Source organism: Dryas octopetala, chromosome 9, assembly GCF_963921425.1.
Source record: "Dryas octopetala chromosome 9, drDryOcto1.1, whole genome shotgun sequence".
In the NCBI taxonomy this organism is placed as follows: Eukaryota; Viridiplantae; Streptophyta; class Magnoliopsida; order Rosales; family Rosaceae; genus Dryas; species Dryas octopetala.
Genome location: NC_141374.1, coordinates 9,078,604 through 9,097,553, shown reverse-complemented (window position 1 = coordinate 9,097,553; position 18,950 = coordinate 9,078,604). Strand labels below are relative to the sequence as shown.

Below are 18,950 nucleotides of genomic sequence, written 5' to 3'. Positions count from 1 at the left end.
GTGTGTGTGTGTGTGAGAGAGAGAGAGAGAGAGAGAGAGAGAGAGAGAGAGAGAGAGAGAGAGAGAGAGAGAGAGAGACTAACAAGACGAAATGAGCAGGAGGGCCAAGAAGGAAGCCAACTTGAATGAAGCCTTCACCATGGTCTTGTGGGTTGTGTGACAGCAACCTAGAACAGCAAGTGACTGGGATATGGACTTTGGTACTTGACCACATCTAGAAAATATTTGTAAAGTTGAAAATGCTTGTTTTGAAGCTAAACTTTAAATGAGTGAGTTAATTTCAGATCTTGCGTTTGGATTACATTTTATGAGTTCAGAGATTTCAGAACAAATTGCATAATGCATAGATGCTGCATTAAAAGTGTGAATAGGTAGTAGAGCGTACTTAACTAACTTTCTAAAGAAAAGATGATTCCATATGACACGTATGAGCCAATCTCATAATCAACTTCTGGGTGATATTATCTTTTTTTCTTCACGAGTTCATGTGCAAGTCTGCAAGAGCAAGATCCAAATGCAGAAAACGAGTTGAAAAGAAACAAACACTTCTTTGTTGAGTCAGCTGCAATTAAGCAGCTGAGTGCTTTGTCGATTTTCAAATGGTAGTACATGGAATTGGAATCCAAATCATCTTTATTGAGTCAAGAAGATTGCTGCATGACTATATTTAAAAATTTCTGATTTCGAGTAAGCTTAAACTGCTATTGAATTTTTTTTTACTCAAATTTAAAAAACGATCTGTAATAAAAAACATTATAAATCAAATAAGTTTCCAAAAACAATGGTAATCCTCAAATTTTCTTCCAGCTCATGTATGCTTGGAGTTTTGTTTAAGATGGCTAAATGCCAAAGTATACAAATGATGGTACACAAATTTGTAAACCTTACAGCGAAGCGGGAAATATGTATTGATCAACTTTTCAAAAGAATAATTTAATGTACCAACAGATGTTATCATGTTAACCACCTCTCAGTAGATTTATGTTAGTTTTCCCTCAGAACACAACAGTCTTGTTTTCCTCATAAGGTAACACTCGCAGCTCACAGTATGATTTGATAGCCTTTGAAAGGCATTGTTTTTCAAGGTTCTCTGACTTCTGCACAAAACTCTGCAAGTTATCTCTGTGTGAAACTCTTGCAACCTGCATATCGAATTTAGATACTCTATAAGCTGCTACAATTACCATAATATACACATCATTGAATATCAATGCTTGGCAATAAATCTAATTGCCAAGTACCCCACTATTGTGCATTGCACACAGAAACTATTTACAACATAGAATCCAACATGCAAGCATGTCTGTGTTAAAACAATTTACAATAATATCAAGATGCTTTGTTGTATGACCAAAAAACGGGCTGGGTTACCTATATAACAGAAGCCAGAAATTAGCAGTTTTATAAAATTTCTTCAGCAGCACATAGTTATTTTGTTTACAAAGCAGCACATACTTTTCCTACTACCACAAAATATTAAATTCTACAAACTTTTCTATTGAATGTAATCCAATAAGCAGCATAGCCGAGTAGACAATGAGATTATCATGGTATGGGATAAATCAAAATTTAGAATCATGCATTCATGCTCCATCTTATATTTAAACACCATAGAATGTCCCAGAACAGGATATTTAATGTGAGGGATTTAACCATGCTGATTGATGATACAATACAGCCCTAAACCTAAGCCCAACGGTTTTCCAAGTCAAAAACCAATTGATCATCACTTTTAAAGGGATGTTATGACTAAAAACCAAGAGAAACATGTTCCCTTCCGAAAAAAGAGTATGATTTGAATGGAAGAGAAATTATTTGGTTTATTATATACCGCTTAGAAATTTTTTTGAGCCCAGTCACACTGTGTCATTTTTTCTGTTCAGCTACTCAAGTCCAAACCATTTGGGTCCCTTAGAGGTTCTAGCCAGGGAGCAAGCAGAAAACAGAAACAGAAACACATAGTTTCTCCTCCAAAAATAACTTCCCCAGTTAGTAAGAGGGATCTTGAACTACCTACCAGTTAGAAAAAGGTATCTTGAGCAATTTCAAAATCGGGTTTATTGATAATCCTGATACAGTGTCTACATGACCTAGCATAGCCTTTCCCGCACACAATAGTCACAACAAACCTGAAGTCTGCATCGTGTTAGTCAAGAGATTTTAGCTTCACAGTCTCGCAAGCTTCAGATTTGTCTCCAAAGTTCAAACACAGTAAGTTCTAATTACAGAACTCACTACTACCATAGTGCATTCTATCAGGAATTACTGATCCAAAAATGTCGTAGAATTTCACTACAATTTTTGCTCAAACAAGGCTCTGTTGTAGTGAAATTCTGACTATAGACCATTTTAAAGCACTCTAACTTTTAATAAGTTAGCTATATATGCTGTAACTAGGCCTATCCCATTCTTCCAGGTTCTTGGGTGGGTAGCAAATTCATTCTTTTCACTATGATCCACATCCCGTGTAATTGATTCAGCTGTTTAACTTTAGCTCATCATAGTCACATCTCATACTTGCCTAGAAAAAACCAAAGCTTTCTATTGAAGTCAAAGTAAAAATGGGTGCAACTCTCAGACAGCAGCAAACACGAGAATAATCATCACCTAATAAAATCAGCCTATATTCTCAGTCATTCAGGATCAACAATAAAGCTTTACAAGGATGTCAAAGACTCAGAGAATTTTACCATCTGTTCAATAATAGGCCCTGAATCAAGTTCCTGGGTCACAAAATGAGTTGTTGCACCAATAAGCTTCACCCCTGCATCAAAAGCCTGCGAACATAGTCTAGCAAATTAAACATGTATACACAGTTAGGATGGAAGCATAGACATACTTGAAAAGGCAACAATATATTTTAATACATATAATAACAAGAAGTGCGGACCTGTTTAGATGGTTTTCCACCCTTGAATGATGGCAAAAGGCCATGATGAATATTAATTATATCCTTTCCATAGCTATTTAAAAAATTGCCAGATAATATCTGTGTAAATAAAAGCAATGCTTTAGTTCTTAAATACTGCACTTGTAATTTTTTACAAAAAATCTGCATTAAGTTTACTTTCTTTATTCTTTTGTTTTCTTCCTAACTATCCTTTGACTTCTAGAATGAAATAACAGGACGAAGCTTGTTATGCCAGTCAGCATTGCAAACTTCAATAGCAATACCATTTACCAATGATTCTTTTAGAAAGTTGAAATGACAAATGAAATGGTCATAATATAGAATTCCATAACCTGACTTACCTGCATGTACCTGGCAAGAATTAAAAAATCAGTATTTTGAACCAACTTTAATATCTCCCCTTCTCTTTCTGTTTTATTATCCTTGGTTGTATGCAGATAATGATAAGGTATACCATTTCTTTCTAGAAAGCGAAGCACATGGGTGTTTGGACCTCTCTCGTGATTACTGAAAAAAAATAAAAAATAAAACAAGAAGGTGCACTATGACAATGGTCAAGGTTCTGAAAACCAAAAAATATCAACTAAAATAGTGAAATTTCAAAAAACCTCACCTTATCACGCAAGCTATATCTACTGGAAGTCTTCCATCCTGCCACATATGTAACAAATCAACCAGGCAATGATCCTGCAGCAGCATAAAGATGGTTTCAATATGCATAACATTGTAATCTGAAAAATGTGTGTCTCTGTGTGTGTAAATATGTAAGAAAATTTGCAAATGGTACACCTGCTTCGAGGCAAGGACACCAATCTTATATTTGGGGTCATGATCTGGCACCCGAACAACAGATCTCATAGCGTTGAACATCGTTGACAACTCCTGGAAATCCTCATCCATTTGCAACCTCGGCCATTTAAGAGGATCGAAAATAAATTCACTGCCAAATTGCAGACAGTTAGAATTTTAGATGTACTCATGGTCTAAGTACATTAAAGAATCCATCAAATTCAACATATTGCATCACACAAAAGTGGGTTCTGTACAAACTACTCTTGCATAGTTGGAAGCAAGCTGTGGAACCAACATGCTCCTCCATTGCTTTAAAAGTGATTCCTATGAAAAACTGACCTTGGATATTTAAATGAACAGTGGTATTAACTAGCCAGCAAAACCCCATTAACTGAATTACTAGATTTTGCATCCTAACAATATCATAGCAATATATTTACTATTACACCAAATCAATCATATTAAATTCAACCAAATATAAATAAATTCACTCAGAGCTTTGGCACTAATAACCAATCCTTCCCACCAAAACCAGGAAAAAAAAATCTTCCTTTTTTCTTTTTTTTTTTCTTTTTGGGGTTACAAATGAAACCTGAGCTATTTGGAGAAAAAAAAAAAAAATCAAACAGAAAAATCAAAAGGTACCTTCTGCAATAGAAGACGTGCTTGTTTTCGGGCACGAAAACATTGGCAGCGAGTATGTTTCCGCCTTTGGAAGCAATGCAATCCGAGAGCTTGGCCACAATCCCAACTGCGTCCTGTTAACAACACCCATTAACATTTCAATTCTCTGTTCCCCCGTTTGGTTTCCGAGAAAAAGAAAAAAGAAAATGAAAGCCGCATGCAATGTGTTACGAGGGAGGTTACATACGGGGCAATGGAAGACGTGGATTCCATGGGCGAGAGTGCGAGAAGACGAAGAGTGGAGGGTCTCTCCGGGGAATCTCAAGGACCTGAAGAGCCTCTTTGCAATTCCGAAAAGTTTGGGGAGGCTTGGAGAGGCTCTTTGGACGAGGCTCATTTCTATCTATCTACCTGTGCTGTGCTGTGCTGCTGCAAGCCTGCAAATGGTGGCGCCTCAGCGCCTGCCTTTACCTCCACAAATTGAAGCTTACGTTGCCCACGATGTCGTTTTACTTCGCACTAAGTTACTAACCACCACATAATAGAGATGCAAGTCATGCAACAAACAATAAATAAAATAGTCAGACCAATAAATAAATAAAATAGAGATGCAAGTGCAAGTGCAAGTGCAAGTGTGCAACAAACGATAAGAAATTAAGAAAATAGAAAGCTGTTGGGATTAGCGGGTGGATAGGTAATATGGATTACTATTCTCTCCAATATAATAAAAAAAACAGAGAAGCATGTTTCTTTTTTCCTTTAAGCATAATATAGGTCTTTTTTAATTAATAATGTATTACCAACAAAGACAGAAGTGCTTCTCTAAGAAGCGCATTTATTCAATATCGCTTTTTATTGGAAGCGTTTTTGTTAGAAGCATATAAATTTTTTAAGAAAAATCAAAGTGTTTCTTGCAAATGTACTTTAAAGCACTTTTTCATGTACAAAATATAAATTATATCTCTATAAAGCGCTTTCAAGTACTTTTATAACACAAAAATGCTTTTAATTTTCTATGCCAAATACAAACAAAAGCGCTTTTAACCTTTCTAAAAGCACTACAAAAAAAACCTTAAGTATTGTATTTGTTTAGTAATCATTCTCTACACAAATTTGGAGAGGCCCTAAATTTAAATCTCTCATCTTAAAAGAAAAGTTAACGTGTTGAACAAATCATATTTTCTAATCACATATTAGATCATACATTGTGATGGTTGATGTGTACTTAACTATTAATTAACACATCTTGGCCAAAAAAAAAACTATTAATTAACACATCGTGTGATCGCATTACTTTTTTAATTAAGATGACGAATCATAGTTGTTAGGGTAAGGGGGAGAAATAATATGATTGTTGCATACAACTTTCTTATCGCAAGACTAAAATGTTCTTTGAGTTATAGAAGCACTTTTTAGTGCTTTATGGACGAAGTATTTAGGGCCCGTTTGGCACTGCTTCTTATAAGCACTTTTATTTAGTAGCGCTTTTATCAGAAGCGCTTATGTTAAGAAGCACATATAAATTTTTATAAAACTTTTAAATTATTTATGCAAAAGCACTTGAAAGTGCTTCTTGAGAAAGCACCTGTCAGGTGCTTCTCAAAAAACCCCTTAGAAGTGCTTTTATAACTCAAAAGCACTTCTAATTATTTTTGCCAAACGCTATCAAAAGTGCTTTTACAAATTTGAAAGCGCTTTTGACAATTTTAAAAGCAGTGCCAAACGAGCCCTTAGAATTTTAATAAAAATAATTTTTGTTTTAACAAAAATGCTACAAATGGTGGCGATGGTGAATTCAAGTAGCGAGGGTGGATGAGGCAATGAGTTAAGATTAGACTAGATCGAGAGTTTAATTCTCTCCAATATAAAAAAAAAAAAAAAAAGGCTTATTCACACCAATGTCCTCTAAAAAATATATATTTTTTCACTTTGCCCTCTTAAATTGAAATTGTATCACTTTGCCACTTGAACTTCCATCTTTGTTACAGATTGCCTGATTTCATCTCTTTCGTTAAAAAAGCGGTGTGGTGCCTTCGTGTCCAATTTTTCATGAGCAACACATCATCATTTTAAACGGAAGAGTTAACGGACTAGACGAAATCGGACAATCTATAACAAAAATGGAAGTTCAGATGGCAAAGTGATACATTTTGAGTTTGAGGGGGCAAAATGAGAAAAAATGTATCTTTCAGAAGACATTTGTGAGAAAAAGCCAAAAAAAAAATGCTACTAAGCAAAATCGCTTCATATAAAAGAAGGGCTATGCTAATTGCTAAGCACAATTTTCATCACTAATTGAAAATTTTAAACCAATTAACTACTGGTTTAATACTATTTCTCTCCCTTTTATTGGAAGAAGTACAAAATGGAAATCTAGCAAAATCAGGAAAAAAAAAATCGGAAATTTTAGAAATTTTTTCCGAGGTTAGGTCTACGGTGTACCGTGTACCAAAATATTTTGGTGCATTTTTTTTTAAAAAAAGCTTGGGCTTAGCACACAGTAGAAACAATGGCCTTGGGTTGTTATTGGGCTCCGTCTTCGAGCTAATTTTGTGGGCTCAGCCCATCCAACGTACCTGAAAGTAAGACGCATTACCAGAAGACGAAGTCGCGACGTGAGTGAAGTACTTGTGATGAGCGATTCCTGAAGGGCTGAAGGCCGATCCTCTTCTTCCCGGAGACAAGAGACAGCAAATCGTCAAAGTTAACGGTCTTCCACCGCCGTCTTTGTCACCGTCGTTCGCTCCCAGTCTCCAGAGCCATCCGAGAATGCCTGTAACTCTCTCTCTCTCTCTCTCTCTCTAATTTCGGATCCAGATCTATATCTATCTATTAAATTTATAAATAATGGGGTGTGATCGTGTGCGGTGCGGTGCGGTGCAGTACAGGATATTGGTGGAAGTGGAACCGCCGAGCCCTCTGAGATACGTAATCGGAGCGGCCATCATGATGATCGGAGTAGTCTTACCCGTCGGTTACATGATGTTCCGTAACAAGCGCGTCCCCTCTTCCTCTTCCTACTCCAAACAGACGTAGGTGTGCCTTTTTCAAATTTGTCATTAATATCATTTTCCACCCCACAATTTTCCATATTTCTAAATTTGATCAGGGAATTTGTGTTGGCATTTCAGGAACAAAGTTTTGATATAGAGACATTGAGATAACAGGAATTTCGGATTCGATTTTTCGAGTTGAGAAGTGAAAAGAAGGGAATGCACTAGTGGATCCATCAATTTATAAAAATGTAAATTCATTGAAACTTCAAATCTGTTATATGGGGTTGTTTGGAATTCTAACTAGATTGTTTGTACAATGATATGCATGTGGTTTGACTCTGTTTTTTACCTCTTGATTTAGTTATGCAGCTAGATTGATGCTTATCATATACTTGTCTTTTTGGCTGGGAACAAATTTTAATTTTTTTTTTCTTGATTCCTCTTAACAATTAGTCATTGCTACAAGGTTGTATAGAAAATTTCTTGGATATCTGTTTGTTTTGAGCTGCATAATAAATTCGGTCTCTATTTGTTTGGGTATTAGAAACGATGTGTATTCTGGTATGCATTTACAAGCTGCAGTTTGAATTGGTTTATTAGTAAAAGAGTGAATACATTGAAGTGTTTGATGTATAAGTGATTTTTGGTGAATGCAAAGTGGTGGGATGTTGAGGAAGGATAGGAAGATTAGTTATTGACTTGTTGGAATGAAATTTTCAGGAATTCTAAAAATGCATCTTGTGTTTCTTGAAGTTGTCTATTTTATCTAGTTTCTATTCAATTTTGCTGTAAGGCATGCTAATGCTAATAAGAATTGATGGTTTAATTATTTGCTGGTAGTTAATACGAATTGTGAGAGCTGCCGTTTGGATTTGAAATGGTTTTTGAACATGATTCTGAGTGGAGAAGTGAGAACAATGTTTTCCTAGTTTTGTACTTGAAGGTTTGTGTACTAAGATATGCTATGTGGTGTTAATGAAAACAAGTCGACATTTCAGCTCTTTCAATAACAATCAGATTCCTTCTTCACCTTCATCAGGTTTTCAAGAATTCATTCTTCGCATTCATTAGGTGTTAATGAAAACAAGTCTAAAAAATTTCTTAATAGGTATTGTACGAATTTTTGAGGTAAACATATAATTATTTTTAATGGTTGTATTAGTATTAAGATCAAGTGGATTGTTCTTTGTCTGAAGGTGCACCTTAGGATGCCTCAAGGTCCACTATAGGATGTCTCAAGTCACACCTTGGGATGATGAGTTTGGCTTAGAAATAAAGAGAGCTTAGTTTAAAGTTTTTAGCTCATAATATTGGTCCATCCCAACACGAAACTACTAATAAACGGGTTAGATTATTGTCATAGTCATTTAACACTACTAAATGAAGGATTGTGCTATGGTTTACTATTTTTTGGCACGAATACGTAATGAACTAATACAAACATGACTTGCTGACACAAATTGTATCCTTAGTGGAACATGACTTGCTTACACGAATTGTGACCCTAAGTGAAAGACATACTAATTTAACAGGACTTGTTATAGGGAAATGGAGAATGGAGCCCTCTGCGGCTCTACCTAAGTGTAGAGGAAGAGATTATTGGGTTCGGTGCATTCTTAGTGAAGGTACCTAAGATTCTTACAACATATATTCACATAAATCGAGCAATTTAAAGGGTAATTAAAAAGAATGGCCACAAAAAAAAAAAAAAAAAAAAAAAAAGAGGAAGATAATTAAAAAGGTTAAATCTGGATCAATCCTATAGTACTTAAAAGTTTCTGCAATCAATGGCTATTTTTTTTTTTTTTGCTATCATAAACATATTGTCATATTGAATGCAGCATGTCACCATACATTAGGTGTACCAGTGGCTTACTAATTGTGCCACCTCCCTAAGGCTTCTCCAACACGGACTCTATCCCCACGTCGGACCATAAACCTAAACTCTGATGAGGGATCCCCATTTTCTAGTGATGTTGATATGGGAGCCTGGAAGACAAGCACCACGGTTGATCCCATGTTGAATGCAGCTACCTGAATGGATGGAAGCACAAAAACAGGACCAGGTAAAATAAAAACCTTGAATAGATGGAAGCACAAAATAGTAACAGATCTAATTACAAAAACCAACGGAAGAGCTCATATGTTCAGTGATGGGGAACAGAAGAATCCAAGATAACAAATGATAAACCACGTAAAGGTTGTGCTCGAAACCCACTTGAAATTCAGAAAACTAAAAAAAAAGATTCAAGGAAAGTGGCATCGTTACAAAAAACATAGGAAGAAATACAAAAGAAGATTTTACGGATTTATACTGATTTTAAACTTCCAAGCAGATTTCTTTGATTCTTGGACATGACAAAACTAACCAAAGCATAAAACCTCTACAAGACACTGAAAATACATCTCTAACCTCGTCCCCTTTCTTGAGCATCCTACCAATACCATTGGGTTCATATAACCGTTCATCTGGAGGCTCTGAGTGCAGTAACGTCTTTCTTGCCTGGTTTGTCCGAAGTTCTGGTTCAATGGAAAGCTGCAACGTCCAAATTCAGACAAAGTCAACAACAGTAGTAAGAGGGAAAACTAGTACTCCAATTACTCCCAAGTCGATCTGGGTTTGTTTCTGGTGGGGACAGCACAACTCATAAAATTGATTTTTCTTTGGTTCTATTTTTTTTGCTGGAAGGTGGGGGGGGGGGGTGTGTGTTATTGAGTTGTTATAGCATCATTTGTGCACTTACTATTCATTCACTAGCCCCATCTCAGTTACCTTGTTAAAAGAGATGCCTGTTTAAATTATTTCTTGAAACACCACCCTATGTATTACCCATCCCTTCCATGCACAGTATTTGATTGCGTCCTAAACCTCCCTTCACATTCAGCCTTCTCAGGTTGATTGCCCAAATGATTTTAAGTTGGTAAATTTCAAACCCACAAGTATGAGAAGAGGAATGGTTTTTATGTGCAAGTGTTTCCATGTTTGGTTTGTGTCAGTGTGTGTGCATGCGTGCCCCGGGAATTCAACCACTTGACCTCAATTGAACCAATATTTGTTGCACCAACAGCAGCAAGTGCCATAAATCCTTCTTTCCATAGACCTTCAAGAACAACCTGATGACATAAGAATTGCAAAGACAACTATGCATCAATGAAAGAACAGGGAAGAATTGCATGTTGACCCATATTTAACCTGACCAACAAATACGCACCTCAATTTACAAGAATGAAATCGATAATACAACAAACAAAAATAGCATTGAACATTGCTAATTGTTAAAAGCCTGTTAATTAATAAATGACAATTTACCCGTTCATTCTCAACATAAAGGTTTCTGATTGTTCTTGTAGCGCGTTCATTTACAGGAAATAGACGACCTGAAGAGTATAAAGCATATCATAAAGATAACTAGCAAATGACGGAACAAATAAATATTACTATAATCAAATTGATTATCAATGAAAAATGAAAACTTAAAATGAGCAACAAACCCTGTAACTGCACTTGGTTTGCTAAGATATATGCAAATACACAGAATGCCCCATAACTATAGCAAAGAGAGATAAAGGTAGAGGAATTTTTCAATGAAAGAAAGGAGACAAATTCATTCATAATGAAGAGAACCATTAACACAAAGTGAAGTAAGGAACCATCACCAATGTGTTCAACATACAGGTCCCACAGCCTTACGCTTACCAGAAAAATGACGGCGGACAAGAATATTCCAATCTGCTGGTGCATGTATGCGATGATAGTCTCCAGGCTTCAAGTAAATTACACAGTAAAAAAGGCCTTTCATAGGACTGCAATAAATACATATGTATTTGTTAATCTGCAACGTATTCAACTTGGTACACGAAAAATTCGAGGCAAAATGATATGTCAGCTTAATGGAATTATTAGCATGCAAATATCTCATTACCATGCTGACACAGGGTCCCAAACTTTAGGAGATGCCAATGAAACTCTCCACCATGACTTCTTACTATTCTCCCTAGAAGCATTTTCTGGTTCACTACTCTCCTCATGCTTATCTCCTTTAGTTATCATAGGAAGAAATGAGCTGGCACCGAGAAGAGAAAAAGCAGAATAAGAATACCCTTTGACTTGCTCAATCATAGCCCCTGCTCCTTTAAGCTCCCCAAATCTTAACACAGTACCATCCACAGGACTAACCTATTACCACATAAACACAGCCATACAGGTTTAATGCTTAAAACACTTCAAAGTGGAACAGATTGGACATATAAGAAGTCCAAAATGCCGGTTACCAGTTACCAGACATCGTGGATCAGGGTCAATAGGCCTGGAACCCTCTTTCAAGGTGCGCACAAAGAACTCTCGTAAAGATGCGTATTCATCCAGAGGCAGAGCTGCTTCTTCTAAGTCTTAAATGCAAACAGATCACATTTTCAAAATATATCATTCAGTTATAACTTTTCATGAAAAAATTTCTACTATTCTATCAAAATTAATGCATGACAAGCTATAGTAGCAACAATATTAAACATTTTGATGACAGTAATAATGAAAAAGGTAAAATCATACTTGAATGGAATGCTTGAGCCCACGCTCCATAAACATACGAACGTAGAGAGACTGGAATTTCCTAAAATAATTTTTGTCGAGTGGGTGATTAATATGATGTCATAAGAAAAAATAATTGTGGCAACATTATGACATACAAACACAATTTTTTCTCTTTAAAAAAAGACAGAAAAGAAAAGAAATGAAGCATGTAGCTTGAAAAGGAAACATATTTGTTAAAGAATGAGGAATCAAGAAAGGGCGAGATCACTTACCACACTTGCCAATAGACCCCAACATCTGGAAATGGAGCGAAGAGGCAACAATCTTAAAAATGTAGACTAAGGTTGCCAGCGTAAAACAAAATAAAAAAAATTCCAAGAAAACATTAGAAATGAACAATGACCTTTGCAACCAGAACATAGTAGCCATAAGTGAAAGCTGAAAATTACAAAACTTCGGGAAGGGTTACTATTGAGACATTACTTTTACATCAGGTTGGAACTCAAATTCATTTCCCTTCTCCCGTGCCTCCTCAACCTACCAATCAAGTGGGAAACTATTTAGACAAGAATAACCACCACAGGTCCTAGAAAACTTCACATTGATGACCATATATAATTGCGATCCATTTGGAAAATGCAACACAGTATATCAAACCCCATTAAATACTTATAGAAAGTATTCTACCATATATTTCAAGTGCTATGCACCAAAAAGATATAGATAGCATGCAATCTGTTGAATTCACTAAAGGGACAGAGTGAAAACAGTGACTATGTAATTAGACATTCGAGTTCTGAAGCATTGGTTGAATAATTTGTTCCATCTTACTCAAAAGACCTTAAACTAGATAATCATCCAACATCGGACATGTTATTTTTTTTGTTATATGGCACATTATTCCACATGTGTCATTCATGGTTAACCTGCAAATCTGCTTAGTTCATTCATTCATACATTTATTCATACATTTATTATCGATAAGTGAAATGTAATTCACCCAGATATACCTTCCTGTCATCATACATCCGACGACCATGTAGAACACCGAGCATAAGTAATGTAGCCACCGTTGCACCAGGCAACAAAAAATAGTCACCTGCACACGGCCAGTTATTAGCTTCACACTCTTGAAAAAATGTCTTTTAACAATTAAACAGCTCATAATAATCACAGAATCTAATTTCAAAATTGATAGTGCCAAACTGCCAATGCTGTCTCACAAAAATTTGCAACTGATTCAAGATATCCAATTCTTTAAATTCTATTTATTTAAGCAAACTTTTAAGTAATTCTCGGCAACCAAACAGAAATGAAATGCAGGACGCGAATGACTGACCTTTTTTCGAACTGTCACCAGCTCCGCCATTGGAAAAGGCGCGAGCTTGAGTGGTGTTTTGGAGTTTCTTGAGAAGAGAAGCGAAACAGCGACGCTGGTTATGGAGGTAATTGAGGTGTGTGGAGTGAGTAAATATAGGGACTCCGCGTAGAACCCTAAACTTCATCTTCAAAGATTTGATTCCGTTACAGGCTTACCGCGGTTTTGTGAGTCTCTCTCTCTCTATCGCTGCTCTCTCTGTTTCAATTTCTCTGTAACACTCTCTGAGATTACGACCACCAGTCCCGATGTCGGTTCGGCCCGTACTTTTCGGGTTACCACTTACGAAAGCTCCGGACCCGCCAAAGAAAAAAAAGAATCAACAATATTGTTGAAATCAATTATTAATTAGTCAATGAAGTGACAATTATATATGAAAAGTTTTACTTTTCTTGCCTTCTTTGTAACTTGTAAGTTGTAACGTCATCAAAATCCATAACATGAGGAGTTTAATTCATTCCAAAAAGAAAAAAAAAGCTCAACTCTTTATATTCATATTTATTCCCTATTTAATGCTTATTAAATATTTATGTATGAAAGAAGAAAAGTTAACGCATTCATGCTCTATAAATTAAATTTGAGCTGTGTGTAGTTTTGCATTCGAACTATGTGGCTTATTCCATTAATATAGAGAAAGTTTAAGGTTAATTATAGCAGTTATTGTTTGTGCCTCAAGGATGTCTCTTGGAATGAACAAAACTAGTTTGGTCATTGGCTTTGGCCTAATTCTAGTCTACTTGTTACTTCATTGTCAAGAAACCTATGGGAAAGAATTTATAGTGGGGGACGAGAAAGGATGGAGCATATATCCTGGATTATCTACTTGGCCTGAGGACAAGAAGTTCACTCCTGGAGATGTTTTGCGTAAGTTTATCTTTATTTTAAAAAAATACATATGTGTTAAGTTCGTATTGAGAAAATTTGACACAATATAATAACTTTATTATTTTGTTGATTTAATGAAAAAGAGCGAGTTAACTATGCGGCCGTTGTAGGTAAATGCTCTCCTATTGAAACTATAAGACTCACTCTAATTAACTGACTTGTTTGCTTATCCATTTATTGATTTTTGGAAACAGTTTTCAAATACAACAAAACAATAGCTAAAGAAAGTGGTGGAACAGTAATTGCCGCAGTTGATGAGAGGGCATACAAAGACTGTGATTCTTATCTTGGATTCAAAAATGAATACACTTCAGGAAACGATCGTGTGGTATTAGAAGATGGCCCAAACTACTTCATATCAGGTGCTTGCTATAGAGGATTGAAGCTTAAAGTTTGTGCTGAGTATGATGGCAAAAGAAAGAATTGTGTCTGAGTAATTAGTTTTTGTAAGACTCCATTGATGTTAATTGTCTTGAACGACATAAATGCTATGAAGAAATAATATATTGGAGTTGTAATTTGTTTCATATATATTGTTTGTCTTCACATTAGGATAATATAATCCTACATAGACATGTTATATTATGAAATGTTAATTGGCTACACATTCGAGCAATGCATCCACTTATTTAAATATAGATGAGGTTCATGTGAGACTGCCAGATAGAAAGCATTTCCTTATAACCTCTAGTCCTCATTTCACTACAAAGATTTAGATTTTCTTCCATATGTGTATGGGGTTATAAACTTATAATTTAATATATATGGTTTTTTTTTTGCTTGCATTATTATATATGGTCAAGAAAGGAAAAGTTTGGCATAAAAAGAAAGAGAAGAGGAGAGGAAAACAATTAATTACTAATCTGATGATGATGATGGATAGACGAGAGAAATGTTACATAATATTCAGAAACCAAGCTTATTTATTTATTTTTTCAAAATACTTCTTTGTTTGATAGGTACTCTGATGCTACGAATATCTTTTCATTATTAGAACACAAAATACTTTATTGTCTAATTTTGATTCTTAATTAGTACGCAAGATGATGGGTGAATTATTAATAAGGACAAATTGGAGAGTCTATGAAATAAAAAAGGTCAACACTTCAATAAAAAGAAATAATTCAGTCCATTTTCAAGTGTTCGAATGTGTGTTTATGAGCGTTCAACACTATACCTGTTGATATGTTACAATTGACAATTACATCAAAATAATAAACATGTACATGGTGTTACAATCGACAATTACATTAAAAATACAAAAATTAGATTGTAATTGTTAACCAATTACATGATGTTAGTGACTGTAAATTTTATGATGATGGAACGCTGGATTAAATTTTGAAAAACAAATAGAACGTTGGATTAAAGGGTGAATGAGATTGATATAGATTTAAAGAATAAAACTTGCCTGCACCCCTGTTTCACCAGCGTGGCATCCCTTTCTCTCTATCTCTCTCCTCTCTCTCTCTTTCTCTCTCTCTCTCTCTTTTTTTTCTCTCTTGTGACACCACCTGTCCCCCTAAAACGGGGGCAGGCAAGTTCTTCTCAGATTTAAAACTAACCTCTTGGCATGCGCCTTGTACGTGTCAGCTCACATTTTTTAAAAACTTTGAAGAGTGAGCCTGGTAATTGTTTTCGTAGGCCCAACATGGATGCTGGGCCGAAAGGCCTTTCATTTCCGAGTTTAGATAAAAAAAACTGTTTAAAAGCCCAGACAAATGATGTCGTCTCATTCTCAGTACGACACGTCGTATTTTTTGGCAATGAAAGATTAGGGTTAGGGCAAATAGACGGCCCAGATTCGAAGTCCCCGACCCCTTCCACCACTATATAGCTCAGGTTTCTTCATAAAGTCTTGTTCTGTGAGGCGTAAACCCTAGCCCAACTGCCGAATCCTGCGCGTCGCAGCTCATTTCTGATCCGATGGGTACCTCTCTCTCTCTCTCTCTCTCTCTCTCTCTCTCTCACTCTGTGTCTCTCTCTCCCACCTTGGATTCAGTTCCAGTTTTCCTATGTATCACTGAAACTTCAGCTGAATCTGTTTTCCATGCATTTAATATTTTATGCACTGAGCTTTCTTTTGTTTGAAACTTTTTTTTTTTTTCTGACCTTTCTGAACCCGTTTGGGTTAGCGTCTATTTGGTTTGTTAAATCCCAGCAATGTCTAATGGGGTTTTTGTTTCTGCAAATTTTTCTGCTGAAGAACTAAAAATCTTTGCTTCTTTCTCCCCTTCCCTACATTTTCTAGGAAACATACCACATTTCTAGGTTTGACAGCTTTTGTCTGATGGTATTTAGTTTGATTTGGTATATGATTAGAGTTAGGTTTGTATACTTTTAATAAAACTAATTATAAATGGTATTTTTGGCACATTTTTTGATGAAGAAGGGGTTTTAATCGGGAATTCATTTCCTTGAAAGGCTCGAGTTTGGTGAAAAGATAGTTCAGAAACTGATGGACATGGGTTTTGTTTGAAATTGTGATGAGATGGAGCTTTAGCTGTCAACTATAAAATGATCTATTATATAACATGTGGTTTTGATTTGTTTTGGTGACATTAGGAGCTTACAAGTATGTTTCGGAGCTATGGCGGAAGAAGCAATCCGATGTGATGAGGTTCCTGCAGAGGGTGCGCTGTTGGGAGTATCGCCAGCATCCTTCTATTGTGCGAGTCACAAGACCCACACGCCCTGACAAGGCTCGTCGTTTGGGTTACAAGGCCAAGCAGGTATTGATAATAATTTCATAAATCACAACTATACATTACTATTTGAAATTGTATTATTCTACTTATATGACTAAGGCATCCGAGTTTTTGATTTACATATGCCTGTGTTGATCTTTTGACTATGAAATAATTGATCATAGTTCTGTGTTGCACAGTTGTATGGTCTTTTTTGGATGCATATCTAGTGGTCTATTAGTGGTCTTATTTTATATATTGTTCCAGTTGGGGCCTACATTCATTCTGTTATCCAGTCTATGTGCTGGTTAAGCATCATTCTGATGCTTTGCGCTCAATCATTGAATGCTTTTTGAGACCAGCTATACTAAATCAAACAATTGATCATCATACCGAGCCAGTTCTCTCTCTGGTTCTTGCTTTTGTTCCAATCCAATACAGGGCACTATTTTGGTCTGTAACTTAAATTTTGACTTTTTACTTTTGAAATCTAGTGTGCGTGCTGGTTAAGCAGCATTCTGATGCTTAAGCATTTTGCCTAAGAAGGGTGCTTGAGTTAAATCATCGAATGCTTCCTGAGACCAACTATTCTTAACCACACAATTGATCATCTGACTGAGCAAGTTCTCTCTCAGTTTCTCGCTTTTGTCTCGATCCGATACAGTGCACTATTTTGCTCTGTAACTTAATATTGATTTTTTTCCCCTGTTTGCTATCTGTTTCTATGAACCATTGGTCTCCCAGCCGTGTTTAAATCATTTAGTTCGTGATCTTCTGGCCGATGATTCATGTAAACTCTGTTGCAGGGTTATGTTGTTTACCGTGTCCGTGTAAGGCGTGGTGGTCGCAAGAGGCCTGTCCCCAAGGGTATTGTGTATGGAAAGCCCACAAACCAGGGTGTCACCCAACTAAAGTTTCAGCGTAGCAAGAGGTCTGTTGCTGAGGAGCGTGCTGGTCGTAAGTTGGGAGGCCTTAGGGTTCTCAATTCATACTGGATCAATGAGGTATGTGATTTGGTTCTACTAATTGGGTTACAGAATGTGTTTTTTTTTTTTTTTTTCCATTTATTTGGGTTGGTGTCTTGTTTGCCTTCACTTTCTTTCTTTGGGTTACATTTTTCTTATTTTTTACACTCTGAATGCAGGATTCTACCTACAAGTACTTTGAGGTAATCCTGGTTGATGTTGCTCATAATGCTATCCGCAATGACCCAAGGATCAACTGGCTCTGCAACCCAGTTCACAAGCACAGGGAGCTTCGTGGGCTCACTTCTGCTGGAAAGAAATACAGGGGATTGCGTGGAAAGGGACACCAGTACCACAAGGCACGACCATCTCGCAGGGCAACATGGAAGAGAAACACCACCCTCTCCCTTCGTCGTTACCGTTGATTTTTGTCATGGTACCTTATGCTTTGTTGTTTTATTTTGGGTATTTTCAGGAAGACAGTATTTGTTATGAGTTTGGAATTTTGTTAATTGAAAACTTGAATCATGTTCCATCCTAATGATTTACGATCTTTCTTGGTGTTGCTTCAGTTTGCTGTCCATTTGATAAATCTGATGTGGGACTTGGTCTCTACTGCCTTACTGATTTATTCCGTGCCTATTATATTCCTAGTTTTCATCTGTGCTGTTATTTTAAATGCCCCTCCAAGAAGAAAAGCAGAAAACTTTTCCTAATATCCGAGTGATGAATCAACACATCTCCAAAGGCTTAGAGCTGAAATTTATTATTAATGTTTGCTTCCAATATTTACTATTAAGCGGACTAAACTTGAGTGTGGCTAGATTTAGTTTGTGCATGCGATAAGCCAAGTGCTTGACTTGTTTCATATAATGTGAGAAAACTAGGTTAAAGTTTTATTTTGCTTGGTTTGGTTCATGGATAATTAATGAGAAATAAACATAAAACAAGCAAAAAAAGTAAAAAAGTAAGACAATTTTAAATGCATGACAAATTAAAGACCATTCATCTTTCAAAACTTATTAATGACAGGTTAAAAAGTTGCAATAAATTGTTTAATGAAATGATCAGTCTAATATTTTAATTAGAAAATTAAAAACGCCAAGCCTTGTGTGATTGAATCAAGTTTGAACGATGGAGCTGAGTTTGAGATGTCTTGCACAAACTTCTTCACGAACTTA

The 18,950-nt window shown here is 36.1% G+C and overlaps 5 protein-coding genes across 7 annotated transcripts; 3 read left to right on the top strand and 2 right to left on the bottom strand.

Annotated features, from left to right (window-relative positions):
• Positions 1–744: 744 nt before the first annotated feature.
• LOC147273758 (formyltetrahydrofolate deformylase 1, mitochondrial-like) lies at positions 745–4,835 on the bottom strand. The gene is made up of 8 exons (XM_086256644.1): positions 4,575–4,835; positions 4,349–4,461; positions 3,701–3,851; positions 3,525–3,598; positions 3,253–3,418; positions 2,891–2,989; positions 2,691–2,777; positions 745–1,142 (listed from the first exon to the last, which is right to left on the bottom strand). The coding sequence occupies exons 1-8, from the start codon at positions 4,722–4,724 to the stop codon at positions 996–998; spliced, it is 987 nt and encodes a 328-aa protein (XP_086112770.1). The 5' UTR covers positions 4,725–4,835; the 3' UTR covers positions 745–995.
• A 2,096-nt stretch (positions 4,836–6,931) lies between these two features.
• Positions 6,932–7,813, top strand: LOC147273757 (uncharacterized). Of its 2 annotated transcripts, none has more exons than XM_086227902.1 (3): positions 6,932–7,102; positions 7,211–7,363; positions 7,459–7,813. In XM_086227902.1, the coding sequence occupies exons 1-2, from the start codon at positions 7,097–7,099 to the stop codon at positions 7,361–7,363; spliced, it is 159 nt and encodes a 52-aa protein (XP_086084028.1). In that variant the 5' UTR covers positions 6,932–7,096; the 3' UTR covers positions 7,459–7,813. The 2 variants fall into 2 exon arrangements, with proteins under 2 accessions (XP_086084028.1, XP_086084027.1); XM_086227901.1 differs by having other exon boundaries at positions 6,933–7,102; positions 7,211–7,359; positions 7,459–7,671.
• A 1,183-nt stretch (positions 7,814–8,996) lies between these two features.
• On the bottom strand, positions 8,997–13,408 carry PSD1 (phosphatidylserine decarboxylase 1). 2 transcript variants are annotated; one of them, XM_086257207.1, is made up of 12 exons: positions 13,194–13,408; positions 12,865–12,953; positions 12,338–12,391; positions 12,127–12,192; positions 11,873–11,933; positions 11,603–11,712; positions 11,247–11,500; positions 11,021–11,127; positions 10,634–10,701; positions 10,360–10,437; positions 9,737–9,859; positions 8,997–9,357 (listed from the first exon to the last, which is right to left on the bottom strand). In XM_086257207.1, exons 1-12 carry the CDS (start codon positions 13,357–13,359, stop codon positions 9,199–9,201), a joined length of 1,335 nt encoding a protein of 444 aa, XP_086113333.1. In that variant the 5' UTR covers positions 13,360–13,408; the 3' UTR covers positions 8,997–9,198. The 2 variants fall into 2 exon arrangements, with proteins under 2 accessions (XP_086113333.1, XP_086113334.1); XM_086257208.1 differs by having other exon boundaries at positions 9,231–9,358; positions 9,745–9,859.
• A 501-nt stretch (positions 13,409–13,909) lies between these two features.
• Positions 13,910–14,550, top strand: LOC147273755 (chemocyanin-like). The gene is made up of 2 exons (XM_086228269.1): positions 13,910–14,096; positions 14,312–14,550. The coding sequence occupies exons 1-2, from the start codon at positions 13,910–13,912 to the stop codon at positions 14,548–14,550; spliced, it is 426 nt and encodes a 141-aa protein (XP_086084395.1).
• Positions 14,551–15,915: 1,365 nt separating this feature from the next.
• On the top strand, positions 15,916–18,340 carry LOC147273754 (large ribosomal subunit protein eL15z). The gene is made up of 4 exons (XM_086256639.1): positions 15,916–16,047; positions 16,683–16,849; positions 17,611–17,808; positions 17,949–18,340. The coding sequence occupies exons 1-4, from the start codon at positions 16,044–16,046 to the stop codon at positions 18,192–18,194; spliced, it is 615 nt and encodes a 204-aa protein (XP_086112765.1). The 5' UTR covers positions 15,916–16,043; the 3' UTR covers positions 18,195–18,340.
• The last annotated feature ends 610 nt before the right edge of the window (positions 18,341–18,950 follow it).

Coding starts and splice junctions, on each gene's coding strand:
- LOC147273758 (XM_086256644.1), bottom strand. CDS start 4,724: ATGAGCCTCGTCCAAAGAGCCTCTCCAAGCCTCCCCAAACTTTTCGGA. Junction 3,419..3,524: donor GATATAGCTTGCGTGATAAG/GTGAGGTTTTTT, acceptor ATTTTTTTTCAG/TAATCACGAGAGAGGTCCAA. Junction 2,990..3,252: donor TTCTTGCCAGGTACATGCAG/GTAAGTCAGGTT, acceptor TTATTTACACAG/ATATTATCTGGCAATTTTTT.
- PSD1 (XM_086257207.1), bottom strand. CDS start 13,359: ATGAAGTTTAGGGTTCTACGCGGAGTCCCTATATTTACTCACTCCACA. Junction 12,392..12,864: donor GGATGTATGATGACAGGAAG/GTATATCTGGGT, acceptor CTTGATTGGTAG/GTTGAGGAGGCACGGGAGAA. Junction 11,501..11,602: donor ACCCTGATCCACGATGTCTG/GTAACTGGTAAC, acceptor ATGTGGTAATAG/GTTAGTCCTGTGGATGGTAC.
- LOC147273755 (XM_086228269.1), top strand. CDS start 13,910: ATGTCTCTTGGAATGAACAAAACTAGTTTGGTCATTGGCTTTGGCCTA. Junction 14,097..14,311: donor CACTCCTGGAGATGTTTTGC/GTAAGTTTATCT, acceptor TTTTGGAAACAG/TTTTCAAATACAACAAAACA.
- LOC147273754 (XM_086256639.1), top strand. Junction 16,850..17,610: donor TGGGTTACAAGGCCAAGCAG/GTATTGATAATA, acceptor ACTCTGTTGCAG/GGTTATGTTGTTTACCGTGT. Junction 17,809..17,948: donor ATTCATACTGGATCAATGAG/GTATGTGATTTG, acceptor CTCTGAATGCAG/GATTCTACCTACAAGTACTT.